Below are 14,701 nucleotides of genomic sequence, written 5' to 3'. Positions count from 1 at the left end.
TTGGTTCTCAAAAATATTATTGAAAACCAAATAAACCAAATCGAATAAACCATGTAAACCATAAACCGACCGAACGAATACCCCTAATTAGGGATCCATGCCCGTTACTCGCGGGCGCCGCCGAAATTGTCAATTTAGTTGTCTAAAATGGAGGACCTATTTAGTAATTATACCCTAAAACAGATTGCAAATTGCAAATATGAAGCCATAAATTTTGAAATAATCTTCAAGATTTAATCAGATTTGGTTATGGAACGACCAGAAACATATACTCGTATTATAAATCAACACAACGCATGTCATTATGTCACTCAGTGTTCCGTAACTTAACCACCAAAGTCCAAAGAGTCTCACGCTATAATTAACAACAAACCTCTTCATATCCATCTTCAAGTTACCAATTTTAATTTTAATTTTTCAAACAACCCATCTACAAAATCCCGTATTACGTGAGATTTCAGGGTTAAGGAATAAAAAAAAATAAAAAAGAAGAAGAATATTTAATTTGTTGCAGGTGGTTAATATGTTGAAGATGGATAAATTAAGCCCAGAATTACGAGAAATAATTAACGCCAACATGGATAACGTGCAAGAAAGGCGTCGTGCACGTGAGGCTTTTAAGGATGTACAACTTAACATTGATCATCTTTTGTTCAAGGTGAATTATTTATATATATATATATATATATATGTTGTTTTATGTCATCATCATATCTCATGTTGTATTATGTGGGATTGATTGGTTGGGTGGAATGAGATGTTGGTGAATGCATTTATTGATGTATTTTAATTACCCCAAAATGTTGGAACAATGGATAATGCATGTGTGGTGTGCAGGTATTACTTTATATATTGATAATTGATACTGTAATAATTATATTATGATATGAAATATGAAATGTTTAGTTAGTTGCTTGTCTGGTTGATATATATGAAATAATGCATTCCTCTGTTTCATATTTTTATTACAGAAACATGGCACCTGAAATTTATCAGATTCCAGACCAGAAAACTTTAATCCGAATCTTAAATAATTTTGGGAAATTAAATTAATTTAGGATATTTTGGCTGTTTTAATAAGGTGAAGATTAGTTTCTGCATATGACAGCAAATATTGATATACCTTATCTATAAAAAAATATCAAATTTTTGATTAGAAATTTATGAGACTAGAGGCTATCTAGTTGCCTTTTTGTTGAATTCCGTGTTAGGCTTCAATATTTGAATGTTTTGCAGACCAAGTATGATGGATTGAAGACAAAGGAGGTAAATTTGTTAACTTTGTTTTATGTTTCAAGAATTTGTAACATAAAGGCGGTCGATTGATCCATTTTCACATGTTGCGTCTAGTCGTATGAGGTGAACACTAAGGGAATTGAAATTTTCTCAAAAAGTTGGCTTCCGGAGACAGGTTCACCTAAGGCCGTGATTTGTTACTCGCATGGTTATGGAGACACGTGCACGTTTTTCTTTGAAGGTGCGTGCTTTTTTTGTAACTAGTAAAAGCCCCCTTTGTTGAAAACTTGTAAATTGTCATTAAGGTTGTGTTTCTTTGTTTCTTACCACTATTCAGTATTCAGTGCGTTTTTTGACATTTAAATGACAAAAGTATACCTAACCGTTCAGAGTTTTATTACTCTCTTAACAACCATTCAGCACACTCATTTCATTTGCCAATTGCCATTCTCGAAACTATATCTATAACACTTTTCAAACAATTATATTCTTTCTATTTATTCATTTAAAAGGTTTTATATTGATTTTAGATCGTTTCTAGAGTTCATTCATAATGATTATCAAACATAATATTGTCGTTCAGAACCTTTGAATCATTCAGATTTTGAACCATCCACCACTTAATCATTTTGTTTTATCAAACACATCTTAAAATATTGTCAAGACAATACTCGCTCACTGGGTAACCTGAACATTAAAAAAACTCATTTGTTTACCCGTTTAGTATTTTCATGTTTACAGGAATCGCTCGAAAGTTTGCTTCATCCGGATATGCGGTTCTTGCAATGGATTTACCGGGGTTTGGTCTTTCGGAAGGTCTTCATGGCTATATTCTAAGCTTCGATGCTCTAGTAGATGATGTTGTCGAACATTTTTCCAAAATTAAAGGTAGGGATAAAATCGTTAATGTTGTTCGTGTTTTTGAATCAATGTTCTCGCTTTAAATCCTTAACTATTACTCCGTAGCATCTAAGTACTTCTATTTTACGTGTAGAAAATCCAGAGTTACGTGATCTTCCGAAATTTCTATTGGGTCAGTCAATGGGTGGAGCCGTGGCTCTGAAGGTGCACTTGAAGCAACCCGAGTTCTGGAATGGTGCAGTCCTTGTTGCTCCAATGTGCAAAGTACCATTTTACCCTTCCTTTCATAAATATATACATTGACTTGTGTACATAATAAGGTAACGAAATAACAATAATGTAGATTGCAGATGATATGGTCCCACCATGGGCGGTTAAGAATTTTCTCATAGGTGTCGCGAAGGTCCTCCCAAAGTATAAACTTGTTCCACAGAAAGATCTGGGTGATATGGCCTTTAGAGACCCAGGAAAAAAGCCTCTGGTTTGTACAAGTTTTTACAGTTTCAATTTATTTTGTAGATGTCAAATGTATGTTAACTATTTAAATTTTACAGACGACGTATAATGTTATTGCTTATAAGGATCGACCACGTTTGGGAACAGCTTTGGAACTCTTAAACACGACCCAAGAGATTGAAAGTCGACTTGAAAACGTACGTGCTCTTGACTTTGGGTGTGCGTTTTGAAATTGACCGTGTGATATTAATTAGTGAAAATTACTCAAGAACCACTTTTTAGAAAGTTAGTTAACATAATACTCGGTAACATACAACAACAATAACATCAACAACAAATGTTTCAATTAAAGGGTGCATTTGATTGTCTTTTAATTGAATGGTTCCGCACTAAATGTTGAAAACGTTCAACATTCAGTGCATTTGTTAGTGACATCTGAATGACAAAATGGTGCAAATGATGTTGAACCATTCAATGCTTAATTATTTTGCTTTATCAAACGCACTCTAAGATAGCTACTTCAGTAGCTATTTTTCATGTGTTTTTGTCGTTAGTTAGTTGCATCTTTTGGCAGGTTTCATTGCCATTGTTGATCTTGCACGGAAAAGCGGATATAGTGACGGATCCAGCGGTCAGTAAAGCTTTGTATGAGAAAGCGAAAAGTAAAGATAAGAAACTTAACCTTTATGAAGACGCTTCTCATTCCCTTATGGAAGGTGAACCTGATGATGTCATTCGTCGTGTATTTGACGATATAATTACATGGCTCGATGAACGTTGTATGAAAAACTAATCCGTTCATCAAGTTGTGTTATATATTTTCAAAAAAAGAAATAAGTTGTTGGAGATGAATAAGAAGCCATTTGTTGATACAACTGAGATTTCAAAACATTTGACATTTAAGCCTTAATTTATAAATAAATTTTAATTAAACCACTGGTTTATTGTGGGTTGTATGTAAAGCATGTTTACCCAATTACCTCTTTAGTATTTGCAGGTTTGGCTTTGATCTTACTGTGTATCTATATATAGTTATATAAAGCTCTAAAATAATGATGTAATCATTAAGGTTATTACCTTTTAATTTTCATAATGATGATGTCATAATTATATATTAATTTAATTAAAAAAATAATACGAAATTTTTTATAAAAGGAAATAATAATCTCTCCTAAACTGTAATTTTAATTTTCTAAAAAAATTTAAAAGACATTTATTATTACTAATTATTGTTATTATTATTAAAATATAAATACTCAACGAACTTTATTATTATTATTATTTACTTTTAATATAATAATTATAATTATTTAATTAGTAATATTCAAATATGGATTCTTTTTACGATATTAATTACGTTACATATGTATGCGAAAATGCATCTCTTTATATTTGTAAAAACACGACAAGTTTCTTAGTCAAACGGGTAATTAAAATAAATGACTTTAACATTTACATTCACTTAATACCTAAAACATATCATTAAGTTGTTTCGTTTAAACAAACCCGTGATTTCACAGGTCTAGTTTGTAGAATGCTTAGATTTGTAATTTTGTGGGGTCCATTCCTATTCAGTCTATTTTATGTATGTTTTTTGTTTTATTGGTATTCTATTCTATGTTTGTTACTTTAAGGTTTTGTTTTGATTACATGGCTTCAAAGTTCATACTACCTTACTGCCAACATAAACTACGTTATCTTAAACGATTTCCTGCAGGGTTTTTTAATACTCATAAACAAGGTTGCGAACTCCCTACTCAATGAGTACTCAATCGGGACTTTAGAGAGAGTGATCGGCAACTCTGTGTATTAATGGATCGGACTTTTAATAGATTTGAATAATAATTTTCAATATAACCATAAAGATAACCATAAAATTAACATAATTGTCTAAAAATAAAAACAAAAACATAATTGTTCATTTGTTTCGAAAATTATAGTTAAACTTCATTTTAAAATGTTGAACAATTTTGATTTTGACCAACAAAAGCTCCTGTCTTAACGCCTCTACGACTGATGTGCAACCTTTCCTTGGATCCGATTTTGACCCATTAACCGGCGTTTGACCAATTAATTAATCGGATTTTAGAAAATCAGATCGGCGTGTTCCTAAAAAGCAGTAATTGGAAAATCAATTGATATTAGTGACAAAATAAAGGGGATTGCTAAAGAAAAACGGATTTACAACAGTGCTGGTAAATAACCTAGAGTGACGAAATAAAGAGGATTGCTATGGAAAATTGACTGATACAGGGATGCAAACCTATTAATCATATAAAAAAATATGATCAACTTAAGTTGGGATTAATATAATAACTTAAGTTTTGAGTCGCGGGATTCATTGAGTTTATATATGCATTTCAGAAAGGCAGCACCGATTTATATATTTATTTATTTTTGGTATACCTAAATTTCCAACTAACTTTGTAAGTTAACTATTCTCAGAACAACTATCCGCTTTACGGGCAGCCCGGAACACCGATTTAATATTTACTAATAAGTAATTCAGTTTGTTTTCCCACTAAGCCATGTTTGACATCCCTATAACAAAACATCTCTTCTATATTTAGGTCGAATTAATATTTCTTGAGAAATTATTGTCGTTCATGCTCAACTAGGTCTTACAAGGTGATTCATAGCAAGAGAAAGTACTACAATAATTATTATTACTGGTACATGTTTGACAATTTTACATTTACATGCAGGAATATAGTAAAGAAAGATCAGATAGGTATAACAAGTCTTCAGATTCTATTAGTAAACCGACCATAGGCCTAACCGCATCAAAAGTGGCCTATTAATCAAGAAGCTATGGGTTCAAATCTGAGTTGTAGCGTCATCTAATAACCCAAAAAAAATAAAAAATTCCTACAGAAATTTAAAGATCTCGTTTTCTTTATAATACATCAGTTAGCAACAAATGTTTGTTCACTTCAGTAGCAATTGTTGGTACGTGAACTTTTTCTATCACCACGCTATTGATGACGTGAAAAGATGGGAAAAATTAATTTGGCAAGTACACATACCATCTCTATAAGTATTTTTTTTTTGTGCATCCATTAGCAGGTACGGCAAACATGAATTTTTTTGGATTGGGTAAAAGTTAGTCCACAGAATAAATGAATCCTTGATTATATAGCGCTTACTTCCAATGTTCACCCTGATCACACATGTGATGTGCATAACAATACTGCAACAAAAGATAAAAAGTGTTTGTTAACGTTCTAAGTGACTAATTACATATTCACAATACTAATATCAAGAAACATACCATTTGACAGACATATGTATGTCAAATACTTCATTTTGGAAGAGGAGACCTCTGATTTGGGTCCTCAAAAATCCCATTTGTAAGATCGGTACTATTAAAATTATCTTTTTTCCCACGTTCCAAAGATGTTGCTTCATATGTTCCTACAAAATCACAATAATCACAACAAATAACAATAAATTAATTGGATAATGTAACCATAATGACGTGCAAAATGCATAGGAAATATAAATATAAAACATAATCACAATAGGTTTTTTATGCATACCAAAGCCTAATAAAATGCAGCAGATTAAAAAACCCGGTAATGAGAAGTCCATTTTGTAAAAAACTTCCATAGCAATCAAGCAGCCCCCAGCAACCATAATATGTCTTGGAGATGAGAACACCATATGCAGCCTAAAAATTAACATTTCAGAACGCTAATGTTTGTTAACCCAGATTTATAGTAACTAAAAGACCAAAAAACACAAAAAAATATGTACATACTTTTCCTCAGCAATGCTGTCCACGTAAAATATTAAAATGATGCCAAATAAGATGGTGCTTGATAAAGCCCAGGGAGAAAACTGTAATTCCACATTTTTTGAGCCCACTATCATGTCCCACATGGCCACAGGAAAAAGAAAGCAAGTTGCAGATGAAATTGTTATAGCATGAAGCCTTCTTTTCAGTTGATTCTGTAAATAAGGAGTAATTTAAAAAGTAAGTGGTTAATTACTAAAAAGTCCACAAAAGATGTTTATATACTGGGTAAAATGGTAAATACCTTGAGTGAGGTACGTCTAGCGATTACCCTTCTCAATGCTGACAATATTCCAGCAAATATAGGAGCTACCATGCTTCTCATATCCAACGATTGCTCTGTCTGAACTTCGCTATCATTGCTACTACTAAATGGTAGTTTCTAGTTAAGTCCATCATAAAGCATATACCCATTAAGGTTTGTATGTATAATTTAAAAAAAATAAAATAAAAATGATTTTAACTAGTGAAAGGATATAAAACGGAGAATGTGTCGCCATGGCCCATCCTTGAGAGAGAAAGTAGAATGATGCTAGCATTGCAAACAGGCCACCAATCTGGACACAATGATAAAATAGTGAACTTCTAAGAAAAAAAGATGAAACAAGAACAGAAAAAATTAAAATTATGTACAAAAAAATACAAATATAAAAATATTAAAATACACTGCTGATATACTATTTGTTTGCTAAGGCATACATCCTCGCATAATTTATATGTACAAAAAGGTTAAAATATATCACATCATGATTGGCATATGTAACTTTTTACCTTTTTCCAGATATGTCCTTTCCTTCCATACAACACAGCAGATAAAACTCCAAGAACAGCACCTGAATACTCCGCCAGTATAGCCCTAAAATCATACTTAGGGTTCAGAATGTAATATCGAAACACCACTTAATATTTGATTAACAAATCCTTGAAAATAAATACAAGTAAGAATATTTTATCAATATATGTATTCATTATCCAACCGTTATGCCAAGCATTATGAACTACTTTTGACCAACAAAATATATGTCAAGGAAGTATCAAACATACTTAATAAACAGATGTATTCACAACCGATGTACTAATTGTGATGTACACTGTAAGATAAATAGTGCTACCAAGTTTGCTATCAGCAAGTAAAACGTACCTAACAGGACCGCAAGATTTGAGGCCTATTCCCCACAAGATATAGTATAAAGCTGTAATTCCACCATTGATAACTGCAGGTACAACCTGAAACAAGTAGTTTTCTTCATGTAAAAACACTTTCTGAAACTAAGACAACAATTTATTTACACCAAAATTTCACATTCAGAGAGCCGATTGGTCAATGGTCATCTTATTATAAGTCGAACACATTTTACATTTTTACCTGAGTATTTGCGAGCGGTCTTCCCTTCCAAGGCTTTTGCAGGATTAAAAAGATAACAGATGACGGAACAAGACAACTAAAGATAAAAAGTACGACAGAAGCTCCAGTTTGAGATAAATATCTATACATGGAGTACACCGACCATATCCTCAATAAGTTTCCGATGACATGAATTACTTGCAACGGAGTGTGCCTGTTATACACAAATTTAAAATACAACTTGTACATTTACTTTCTTAGCCATAACTATTAAACAGATTCATATGAAAATCAGTAATGCATGACTACGTTTACATTCAAACCCTAGAAAACTATCAACTGTAATTGAAACTAGGAACATGTGATAAACTGCTAATATCAGTAAATAGTGATGAATGTGAGCTAGCTAAATCAATCAATAACACTAACAGATAAATATTTAGTCAAGTCTGCAAAAATTAAAACTGTTTTACTTCTAAATACCTTCAATCAACAAGACTTAGAGGCTAATTGTTATAATCTCTAGAGTAATTTCAAATATATCGATTAGCAATAAAATTAGGGTTTAGGAAGGACGTTGATCGCCAGGTATATGTATAACAAAAATGAAATCAATAACAGAGAACATATATGATTATATGATATACCTAAAATTAGCGGCGTGTGAAGAGACTCGATCTTCGGGACTATGATTTGGGGACATCATCGCTAGTGGTAAAATTAGATTGAAATTGAAACTGGAATTGGAATTGGAATTGGAATTAAAATTGAATATTTTAATTAAAGTGCAAAGAGTTGATAAAAAAATAAAGTCTAGTCTCACTCTCACATAGAGAAATTGTTTGCAGAAATCTCAGAAACGAAGTTGAATCTCGAAAGTAACAAGATGACGACAAAGACTCATTACCACGTCTTGGGCTCAGATCTCTATTGAGTATTCAGATTTCATAATTATTGGGCCTGTTTTGTAATGGACTGGACCCAACCCACTATATCCTTTACTAGGCTGATTTACCCTTTTTAGTAACATAACACAAAAAAATCTGATCACACACGATAACCATAACTAGCCCGGTTCTGCCTGCACGATGTGGCGGGAGATTTCGGCCTCCATATTCATATTTAACGTAGCGTTGTCTATGTAAAGAAGGGGAAACAACCCATGTGTTAATACCCGTTTTAGATATAGGTGCACGTACCGTTTTTGAAAAGTTGTCCGTTTCGAATGTAGTTAGTCTCGTTTTGTTCGGAAAATTATTTCATGTTTAATGGCGGTAGCGGTGAAAATTAACTCGCGTCGAGTAGGAAAATAAGACCCGTTTTAGATGTAGGTGTGTGTACCGTTTTTGAAAAATTGTCCGCTTCGAACGTACTTAGTCTCATTTTGTTCGGAAAATTATCTCAAGTTTAATGGTGGTAATGGTGAAAATTAACTCGCGTCGGGTAGGAAGATAAGGCCCGTTGAAGATAATGGTGAGTTTTGTTTTTTGATTTAAATAAAAAAATAAATTTACATTTTAACCCCGATAATTTACGGGTTATACTCCTGAAAAATTGTATTTGTTGAAATCTTGAGAGGGGCAGGGTGTAAATTTTGGGTGTGAAAGCAACAAATGAAACGACCTTTTTTTTTTTTTTTTTTTTTGCAACGACGCCAACATTCACCACTTTTAGTGTATATATATATATAGTATAATTTAGGTTATAAGGTGCCTCGAAAGCTCGCGTCAAAAAATGCGCCTTGTAAATCGCCTCGAAAAGGCGCGTCGAAATTGCGAGTTGAATACGCGCCTCCAGAATGCTGGTCGAAAACTCTGGTAAAAGTGCGCTTCGAAAACGCGCGTCAAGAACGTGCCCCAAAAAACGCGCGTCGAAAACACATATCGAAAACACATGTAGGATGTGACGACCCGGAAATTTCCGATCAAATTTAAACTTAATCTTTATATGAGTTCGACACGATAAGCAAAGTCTATAATAATGAAGTCTCAAAAACTTTGAACTATGTTCATGTCTGACCTTTGACTATGCCCGACGATTCACGAACAAATATTTATAATTAGATACATGTAAATTGTTATATTATTATTAGATATTCTTACTACTATCAATTCTAGCATTATTAATTTATTTTCGTTATCATTAAAAATTATTATTATTATTATTATAGTTATTATTGTTGTTATTATTAAAAAAAAATACAATTTATTATTATTATTAATAGTATTATTATTATCATTTTTAATATTAATTATATAAATTATAAAAAGAGAAAATTGTACAAATCTGTTAAATCTCATTATACTTTAATTGATTTTTGTTTGTGTCGGATGTTACCATGGGTCAACTTCATATAAATTCATCCATGAATGGGAATTGAATTTGTGACTACTGTTTTTGATTAGCAATCAATATCACCATCACTCTATATTATATACATATATGCACATACTAGTATACCCGTGAATGCACTAAATTGATATTATGGAATTGAGATTACTGTTTTCTTTTGTTTTTATATCCACATCTTAATTCATATCCACAAGTGGGGTTTACTAATCTGTTATACATCCTATCTATCTTTATCTAGTTACCTTATAAAAATAAACATATAATATGTCTATGAAAGGCTGATATACTTGTGATCTTCCTATTAGCTCGACTACCATACATACCCGTCACCTTCACCCTCTTCGTCTGTCACCACATCTCGCTCCCTCTAGACCGAGAAACACACACCCACTTGTTTCTTGTTACAATTGTTTGAAGGACCACCATTTTTCCTCTTGAAGTTTGTTCATGCACAATTCAACCCAAACACTACACAAGCATCACTACCTTTCTTTATCCTACAAACCGATCGTCACTATTGCAACCATCTTATTTTGTATCACTTTTATCGTGAACTATGAACACCCTTGCTACAACCACCTCAAAACTCTGATCACCTTCGGATCACCAACATCATCCGATCACCACCACCTTATATCATCTTTTAAACGCCACCCTCTTCAACCATGAACAACCACCACACCCGTTGCCACCTCAGAACCACTCACTATATATTTTTGTTATCTTGATTCGATCTAACACCTTCATCAATACTCTCACCAAATCGAAACTCATATCACCACTATCTCTCTCTTTTATCTTCTCTCTCTCTTAAATTACAACCACCACCAACACCTACATCAACCACCTCTTTGTTGAAACCTCACAACCACCATGACCATCGAACCCACCTCAAACCATCATCTATATTTTTATCTTTCGTTTACATGTTCTGTCAAACGAACCCAATAACTATAACCTCCTTCACCAAGCCAACACCCTTCTTCGATTTTTTTTTAATTTTATTTTATCGATTGCACCAAATTGAAATGAGGAGGAAAGGTGCACTAGTCAACTTAAATGGTATTATATTAATACTTGGCCGACCAAAAGGAATTCTTTATGGGAATGTAATATAATGATGAAGACACGTTGATATTGCATCTTGGATTTTTGTTTGTGTCGAGCATCATGCGAAACCAACAGCTGCTATTTTATTTATTTATTTTTTTTTAAAAACAACTGATACCTTTTTAATTGTTTGATGCATCTTGGGCTTCGGTCATTTTTTTAAAATATATGGACTATACATGGACTTGTAACCTTGTTTAATTATTTTTGGGCCTTGTTAATTTATTGGAATTTTAAGTTGGGCCAAGACTTGCAAAACCAGCGGTTCTTTCTATTTTCTCTTTTGTTGACGTACTAAACAATGGTACATGTTATTGATTTCGATTAATTGATAAACGAAGTGATAAAGGAAATGTTAAGATGATTATGATGATGAGTAAACGAGTATTTATGATGGCGATGGATAAAGATGATGATTTTGATTATAATATGGTGAATGATGGTGTCATTACCAATGATGAAGAGGGTATATGATAGTGACGATGGTGGTGTAATAAGATATACATGATGCATGATAAAGTCGATGTCTATGATAATGACGATGATGATGATGTTTAGAATTAGGGTATGATTAAGATATTGATAATGATGCATAAAAATGGTGATGACGGTTTATAAGAGTATGATAATGATTATGTTATTAATGATGATCATGATAAATATGGTTAAGGATGTTATCGGGTTAGCGGGACGTCGCGGGTTCAAACCCGGACTTGGACATTTTTTTAGAGTTACTCCTTTGAGGTAGTTTACTTATTACTCATATTATTATTATTATTATTATTATTATTATTATTATTATTATTATTATTATTATTATTATTATTATTATTATTATTATTATTATTATTATTATTATTATTATTATTATTATTATTATTATTATTATTGTCATAAGTATTAGTATTATTATTAGTAGTATTATTATCATTATAGTTATTAATATAAATATTAGTATCATTATTATTAATAGTAAAATCATTACTTTATGGTTATTATTATTAGTATTCATTATTATTAAAATTAATTTTTTTATTTAAAAGTATCATTTTTATCATTAATATTAAAAGTATCATTTTAACTCTATTATCATTATTATTATTTTTATCATTATTAATATTATTTTAGTATTATTATAATTTTACTAATAAACGATATATATATATATATATATATATATATATATATATATATATATATATATATATATATATATACAAAAATATATATAACGTAATAAAAGTAATATTTTTATATATAAAATCAATATATGAAACATATAGGTTATTAATATAAAAATGATATAATTAATAAATCTATATATATATAAATTTGTATGATTACAATTATGTGTGTTAATATATATATGAATAATATAGGTTCGTGAATTCAAGGCCAACCCTACACTTGTTCTAGGTCGTTATATGTATTTTTACTACAAAATGCAGTATGGTGAGTTCATTTGATTCCCTTTTACTCTTTACATTTTTGGGACTGAGAATACATGCGCTGTTTTTACAACTGCTTTATTTAATGCTTTTGAAATATATTTTGAACTTCGAATACATGAAATGCTTTTATAAATGTTTGACGAGACAGATACAAGCAAAACATTCCTCGAATGAATTATTATGCAGACAGAAGTTCTGCGGATTATTATTGAATTATGTGGACATGATAATTGCCACCATTGAATTATGTGGACATGATAATTGCCACCATTGAATTATGTGGATATGATAATTTCCACCATTGAATTATGTGGACATGATAATTGCCACCATTGAATTATGTGGACATGATAATTGCCATCATTGAATTATGTGGACATGATAATTGCCACCAATTGATATGAATGTTATGTATCAAGAGAATGATTTTATACACAGGTTATGTGTATGTTATTTTGTGCACAAGATATGTGTATGGTTACTATGATTTATGAAAAATGGTTTCGTACACAAGAAAGGTGTACTGTATTTAAAAGATATCGCATGTACATTACAGGTGGGTATAGGATTCGGGCCTATTTGTACCATGCAGCATTTAAATCTTGTGGTCTATCAAAATAATGAATTTTATTGTTTTATGATAAACTTATGAACTCACCAACCTTTTGGTTGACACTTTAAAGCATGTTTATTCTCAGGTTCGAAAGAAATCTTCCGCTGTGCATTTGCTCATATTACATGGAGTCAATCATGGTATATAGAGGTCAGAACCTCGCAATGGGACTAACTGTTGAAGACTTTGTCCAGATGGATTAAGACGGGTCGTTTCAGTTGGTATCAGAGCGGTGGTCTTAGCGAACCAGGTCTGCATTAGTGTGTCTAACTGATAAGTCGATAGGATGCATTAGTGAGTCTGGACTTTGACCGTGTCTGCATGTCAAAAGTTTTGCTTATCATTTCGTGTCAAAAATTATATTGCTTATCATCCTTAAAGTCTAGACACGTCTTACTGCCTCTATTGCATAGACAGTGTATAGATAAAATCATATCTTAGCGTATCTGTTATTGTTACCTTTGCCTGACAGCTTCCGTAGATTCCTCCGTAACTTATGGGATTTTAGTATTATATATGCATATGTAGATTATGTATTGCAGGGTACTAATATACATCCTTTAATCTAATTCTTATCGAAAATCCTTCATCTGATCGTACGAGATGAATCCCTCAACCAGTTCAAGTTCCCCGAATTCCGACAGCTATTCCGATATGGAAACACACTTGAGCTTCGAAAGCAGTATAACTGTAATGGATCAACAAAAGCAGTCATCACCAATTCTGGATGAATTGGCGATGGGTTCGTAGTCGACTAAACCAATAGAGACAAGAAGAAAGCGATCCTTTCCATTCCACCAACCGAATTTACCTCTTGGCGATGAACCTGAAGCACTTACCGGCGAACCAATCCGAAACACCATTTTTACACTCATTTCCAGAGTGTATCGTCACGATTATATTCTATCTAAAATTCTAAACCATATTCATCCACTTGTTCTGACCGACAATCATCCTGGAGTAATAGAAGAAGTCAACGAACTTCGCGCTAGAGTAATCAATTTGGAGAATATGGTGCAAAACTTACCAGCTTCAGCAACATCCCACGCCTCAACATCTCATTATGTACCTCGAGCATAATCATCGTTCTACGAATCATTCTACATCATTTATCTTCGTTCTTCATGGCGATTATGTAATCTCTAATGTTTTAGAGATTATATATTCTTGTTCTAACGGTAAATCAAATGAGATTAATATCATATTAACTCATTAAATCCATGATTTCATCTGAAGAAAATATATATGTATATATATTTTCATAAAGATTGTAATAAAAATTTCTTTTGTACAAACTGTTAATGGTGAAAATATTTTAACGGGTAGGTAATACCCGAGGAATAGTTTGATTTCACATTTATATGTACATCCTTCGAATCTGATTCAACAGTCATTTACTATCCTACTCACATCCACCGATATACGAATCCGTTCATCACAGAGTAATCATTTTCATTCAATTTCATATTTGGATTTTGACT

The 14,701-nt window shown here is 32.0% G+C and overlaps 2 protein-coding genes across 2 annotated transcripts; one reads left to right on the top strand and one right to left on the bottom strand.

Moving 5' to 3' along the window:
- Positions 1-246: 246 nt before the first annotated feature.
- On the top strand, positions 247-3,574 carry LOC139861796 (caffeoylshikimate esterase-like). Its single transcript, XM_071850301.1, has 8 exons — positions 247-658; positions 1,237-1,266; positions 1,351-1,477; positions 1,978-2,124; positions 2,231-2,361; positions 2,441-2,578; positions 2,652-2,750; positions 3,128-3,574. Exons 1-8 carry the CDS (start codon positions 524-526, stop codon positions 3,344-3,346), a joined length of 1,026 nt encoding a protein of 341 aa, XP_071706402.1. The 5' UTR covers positions 247-523; the 3' UTR covers positions 3,347-3,574.
- A 1,637-nt stretch (positions 3,575-5,211) lies between these two features.
- Positions 5,212-8,516, bottom strand: LOC139862916 (uncharacterized). The gene is made up of 10 exons (XM_071851543.1): positions 8,342-8,516; positions 7,716-7,908; positions 7,491-7,576; positions 7,121-7,205; positions 6,828-6,906; positions 6,594-6,724; positions 6,314-6,504; positions 6,093-6,223; positions 5,825-5,967; positions 5,212-5,743 (listed from the first exon to the last, which is right to left on the bottom strand). Exons 1-9 carry the CDS (start codon positions 8,398-8,400, stop codon positions 5,855-5,857), a joined length of 1,068 nt encoding a protein of 355 aa, XP_071707644.1. The 5' UTR covers positions 8,401-8,516; the 3' UTR covers positions 5,212-5,743; positions 5,825-5,854.
- Between the last annotated feature and the right edge of the window lie 6,185 nt (positions 8,517-14,701).

The sequence above is a fragment of the Rutidosis leptorrhynchoides genome, chromosome 8, assembly GCF_046630445.1.
Source record: "Rutidosis leptorrhynchoides isolate AG116_Rl617_1_P2 chromosome 8, CSIRO_AGI_Rlap_v1, whole genome shotgun sequence".
Classification (NCBI taxonomy): domain Eukaryota; kingdom Viridiplantae; phylum Streptophyta; class Magnoliopsida; order Asterales; family Asteraceae; genus Rutidosis; species Rutidosis leptorrhynchoides.
Note: the sequence above shows the minus strand (reverse complement) of the source record. Positions and strands in the feature narration are given on the sequence as shown.

What these genes read in the sequence shown, in the direction of transcription:
- LOC139861796 (XM_071850301.1), top strand. Translation starts at nt 524, where the DNA reads ATGTTGAAGATGGATAAATTAAGCCCAGAATTACGAGAAATAATTAAC. An exon ending in ACCCAGGAAAAAAGCCTCTG is followed by an intron (nt 2,579 to 2,651) that starts GTTTGTACAAGT and finishes TAAATTTTACAG; the next exon opens with ACGACGTATAATGTTATTGC. An exon ending in TTGAAAGTCGACTTGAAAAC is followed by an intron (nt 2,751 to 3,127) that starts GTACGTGCTCTT and finishes ATCTTTTGGCAG; the next exon opens with GTTTCATTGCCATTGTTGAT.
- LOC139862916 (XM_071851543.1), bottom strand. Translation starts at nt 8,400, where the DNA reads ATGATGTCCCCAAATCATAGTCCCGAAGATCGAGTCTCTTCACACGCC. An exon ending in AAATCTTGCGGTCCTGTTAG is followed by an intron (nt 7,206 to 7,490) that starts GTACGTTTTACT and finishes GTATGATTTTAG; the next exon opens with GGCTATACTGGCGGAGTATT. An exon ending in GGCGACACATTCTCCGTTTT is followed by an intron (nt 6,725 to 6,827) that starts ATATCCTTTCAC and finishes ACTAGAAACTAC; the next exon opens with CATTTAGTAGTAGCAATGAT.